Source organism: Balaenoptera ricei, chromosome 13, assembly GCF_028023285.1.
Source record: "Balaenoptera ricei isolate mBalRic1 chromosome 13, mBalRic1.hap2, whole genome shotgun sequence".
NCBI classification, from domain to species: Eukaryota; Metazoa; Chordata; class Mammalia; order Artiodactyla; family Balaenopteridae; genus Balaenoptera; species Balaenoptera ricei.
The window spans coordinates 67,979,817-67,984,135 of NC_082651.1; the positions used below are offsets into that span (position 1 = coordinate 67,979,817).

A 4,319-nucleotide genomic window follows, 5' to 3' on the forward strand; every position below is an offset into this window, starting at 1 on the left:
GTTATATCCAGAACTCCAGCTGTTACAGTCTGGGAAATGTGTGTTTTTTTTGTTGTTGTTCTTTTAATATTTGCCTTTCAGTCCCAGCAATTGAGAGGGGAACAGAGAGTTAGGTGGGAATGAATGTCAAGGGCCAATTAACTGTATCAAGCACAAATACCTAATAATCCACCTAATAAGAAATGTATAAGACCCCTATGAAGAAAACTTTAAAATACCGCTGAAGGACACCATAGGAGACCTGAATGAATGAAAAACATTCCATGTTCTTGGATCAGAAGGCTCAACATCACACTTAATTTATAAAAGTGATGCAGGAGCAATAAAAATGCTAACTCTTATTTACAACTGGAAATGGTGATGCTGTGATTCATATGGAAATAAGAACAGTGTGGAAAACTGAAAAAGTAGGTCAGTGAATGGTAAATAGCCCTTCCAGGTCTGAAAACACACAAACTCTCAAAAATGAAAACAGAGTATTGATGAATGAATAAAGAAAAAGCAGTGAAACTGAATAAAAATTTTTAGAGGATTAAAGTACATAAGAAAATGTTTATATATGTTAAAGGACTATCCCAAATCAATGGGAAAAGAGATTACCATATGGAAAAAAAAAGTTGAATCCCTACCACAAAGCGTACACCAGAAAAACTCTAAATAGTTAACGATTAAAGATAAATGTACAACATAAAACCATAAAAGTGGAAGGAAACATAGGAGAATTCCTTCATAACTGACATGAAGAAAGTCTTTCCAGCTTTGACCACAAAGTTCTGAGTAGGAAAAAAAAAGGAGGGGGGGAAGAAAAGAAAGAAGCCACCATAGTAAGCAAATCAAAGTCAAAAGACAAATGAGAAATTAAGGGAAAACACTGACAACAAAACCCTATAAAATACACAAAATCTCAAACATTGAGGGATGCAGATAAAGCAGTGCATTTAGTAGGAAAAAAGGAAGATTGAAAACATATTATTTAGGGTTCAACTTAAGGCTAGAGAACAAAAAGGCTAGAGACTGAACCCAATGAATGCAGAAAGGACAAAAGGATAAAGATGAAAGCACGAACTGATGGAACAAAACAAACAAAAGAGGATCAATAAAACCAAAAGCAGGATTTTCTAAAAAGACAAAATAGGCAGATATCTAGCAAACCAATTGAGAAAAGAGAGAGAGGAGGCAGGGATAAACAATCTTAGGCTAACAGAGTGCACATAACTGCACATAAAGTAGAGAGATTTTTAAAAAATCACGAGATGGATTAGATATAGTTGGCTGGCAGCTGGCAGTTATTTCCACCTGCTTCGAGTGTGTCTTCCTGACTACAGAGGCTGCAGAGCTGAAAACAGTATTTCAACGAGCTTTCTAGATGAGAATTAGATTTTGCCAGTAGCTGCACTTGTGTGAGATTTGGTTGGCAGAAGAGAAGCAGCAGCCATGATCCTTTTGACTCACTTCTTTGGCTGCCAGACAAGGGTGTGGAGACGCGGAGTCCAGGATCCAGCTTTGAAGGTGTCGGTAGGTGTAGCCACCCTGGCGGACGCTGGAGTCAGTCATGGCTTCCTGATTCTGGGTTGCAGCCATTGCCGTGTGTACCTGAATTCACCTGTCGCCATGGCAGCCTCTGGCTTCCCACCTTCCTGATGTTGGCATAGTTGGCAGTTCCTCTGGAGGGTCAGTTCTAGACTCTCCTGGGAGTCATTCCTGGGGGCCCCACCCAGAGCTCACTCCTCCAGCCCTTTCAACAATTTCGTAAGCAGCTGGTTTGTTGTGTTAAATCAGTAGTTCCCCTTCCCTGCACTCAGACACGACTGATGGAAAGAATACTATCAACGATTCTGTGCCAAGAAATGTGAAAACTTGGGTGAATGGATAACTTCCCAGAAAATACAAATTACTAAAATGAACCCACGAATATGAAAACCTGAATAGACAATAACAATAAAACTGAATAGGTAATCAAAACTGCCAGCTCCCCTCCCACCTCATACAAAGGCTACTAGGCCTCAACATTTTTATGGGCTGGTTTTCCAAGAAAAGATAACCCTTATATATCATGCAAATTGTTCTGGAGACAAGAAAAATAGGGAAAGTTACTCAATTCACTTTGTGAATATTGTATATAACCTTAGTACCAAAACTGGATAAAGAGAGGACAAGAAAAGGAAATTAAAGTCCAATCTCAAGAACATAAATGCAAAAATTCTAATTAAATTAGCACATTAAATCCAGTATTGTATTAAAAAAATTCATCATGACCGTACAGGGTTTATTTCAGGTTATTAGAAAATATATTAAATTAATTCATTATATTACATTAACAGATCTTTTTCTTGGTGCCAATTTTAAATACAGTTGTATTTAAGACATTGCATTTTCTACTTACAATACAGTGCTCATAAAGTGCAATGCTACTTCCTTTCCCTGTGCTCATAGTCAATATTCACATATCAAGAATGTCCTATTCTTTTTTTTCTAGTTTTACTGAGATACAATTGACGTGCACCACTGTATGAGTTTCAGGTGTACAGCATTAAGGTTCGATTTATGTACTTGTGTAATGAGTATCACAATAAGTTTAGTTAATATCTGTCATCTCATATACACACAATGAAAAGAAATGAGGAAAATAAAGAAAACAATTTTTCTCCTTGTAATGAGAGCTCTTGGGATTTACTCTCTTAATTGCTTTCCTATATAGGAAAGCTTATGGCAGTGGTAACTATAATCATCATGCTGTACATTACGTCCCTAGTATTTATTTATCTAACTGGAAGTTTGTACCTTTTGACCACTTTTGTCCAGTGCCTCCTCCCCCTATCCCCTGCCTCTGGTCTGATAACCACGAATCTAATCTCTTTTTCTATGAGTTGTTTTTTTTAAAAAAAGATTCCACGTATAAGTACTGGATCATCCAGTACTTGTCTTTGTCTGACTTATTTCACTTAGTATAATGCCCTCAGGGTCCATCCATGTTGTGGCAAATGAAGAATGCCCAGTTATTTACTATAGCAGCTCAACTTTAAAGCTACCATGGAATTTGCTACAAATTTAGGTTCCTTCGATGCTTTGTGTGGAACAATGCTCAATCTATGCTCAGGTTGCCTTAATCGACCTCTTCTATGATGGACCCCGGGAAGACACCACCAGATGGAGCAACTCCACCACCAGGGGAGCCCCCAGGCATTCCTCCTGGCACGCCTCCTGCACTCCGTACAGCTTAGTAATGATGGGGTTTGCAGACTCTCCAGCTCTTTCTGCTGATGTTCAGATTCTTCCTTCTCAGCAGCCTGGTTCTCATCAAGCCTGTTGATGATTTCATTACACTTGTCAAGGCACTTCTGTTTATCCTCATCATTGATCTTTCCTTGAAGTTTTTCATCTTCAACAGTTGCTTTCATGTGTTTTGTTGTTGCTGTTTTGTTTCGTTTATTTATTTTCTTTACTTCTTGGCTGCACTGCGTGGTATGCAGGATCTTAGTTCTCCGACCAGGGATTGAACCCACGCCCCCTGCAGTGGAAGCGTGGAGTCTTAACCACTGGACCACCAGGGAAGTCCCAATAATAGTTGCTTTCACGTTGAATGCACAGGATTCAAGCAAATTCTTGGAAGATACCTTGTCCCATTGCTTATCTTTAGCTTTGTACTTTTCAGCTTCCTGGACCATATGCTCAATGTCTTCCTTACAGAGAAACACCATATGATTTAAGTAGATTCAGAAAAAGCATTTAGCAAGATTCAACACCCATTCATTACATTTCTTGGCAAACAAGGCATCATAAGGGCCTTCTTAGCTTGATAAACCAAAAGCCCACAGCACATGTCATTCTCAGTGGTTAAACTGTAGAAGCAGTTCCACCAAAGTCAGGAACATGACAAGGACGCCTGTGTTTATTACTAGTATACAGCACTGCGCTAGTGGTCCTAGTCACACAATGTTACCAGAGAACCAAGAAACCAGGAAAGTAGCAGAACTAATAAGGGTATTTGCGAGGTGGCTGAATTCAAGGTCAGCATAAAGAAAGCAATAACATTTCTTTGCATGAAAAATAACCAATTAGAACATGTGTAAAAAATAAGAGAGAGGGAGACACTTATTAACAAGATTATACATTATTTGGGAGCATTATCCTCGGAGCTGTGGATCTAGTCCAGGTCCTAGTGTAAGCAGGACTCCAGGGGGTCTGTCCTGTTGGCCCTGAGTCCCTAGAACAAGTCCCCTCTCCTGTCCCCAGGGCACCTGGAAACCTTTCCCCCCTCCATCTCTCACCTTTGTGCACATGTCCACAGCTTGTTGTCATCTTGTGATTCCCCTCATTTA

The 4,319-nt window shown here is 39.4% G+C and overlaps 1 protein-coding gene across 1 annotated transcript; it reads right to left on the reverse strand.

Annotated features, from left to right (window-relative positions):
* Positions 1-3,103: 3,103 nt before the first annotated feature.
* LOC132377143 (heat shock cognate 71 kDa protein-like) lies at positions 3,104-3,674 on the reverse strand. Its single transcript, XM_059943194.1, is given in 4 exon segments — positions 3,104-3,210; positions 3,213-3,236; positions 3,239-3,400; positions 3,578-3,674. Coding segments are annotated over 4 exon segments (381 nt in total). The 5' UTR covers positions 3,666-3,674.
* Positions 3,675-4,319: the final 645 nt, after the last annotated feature.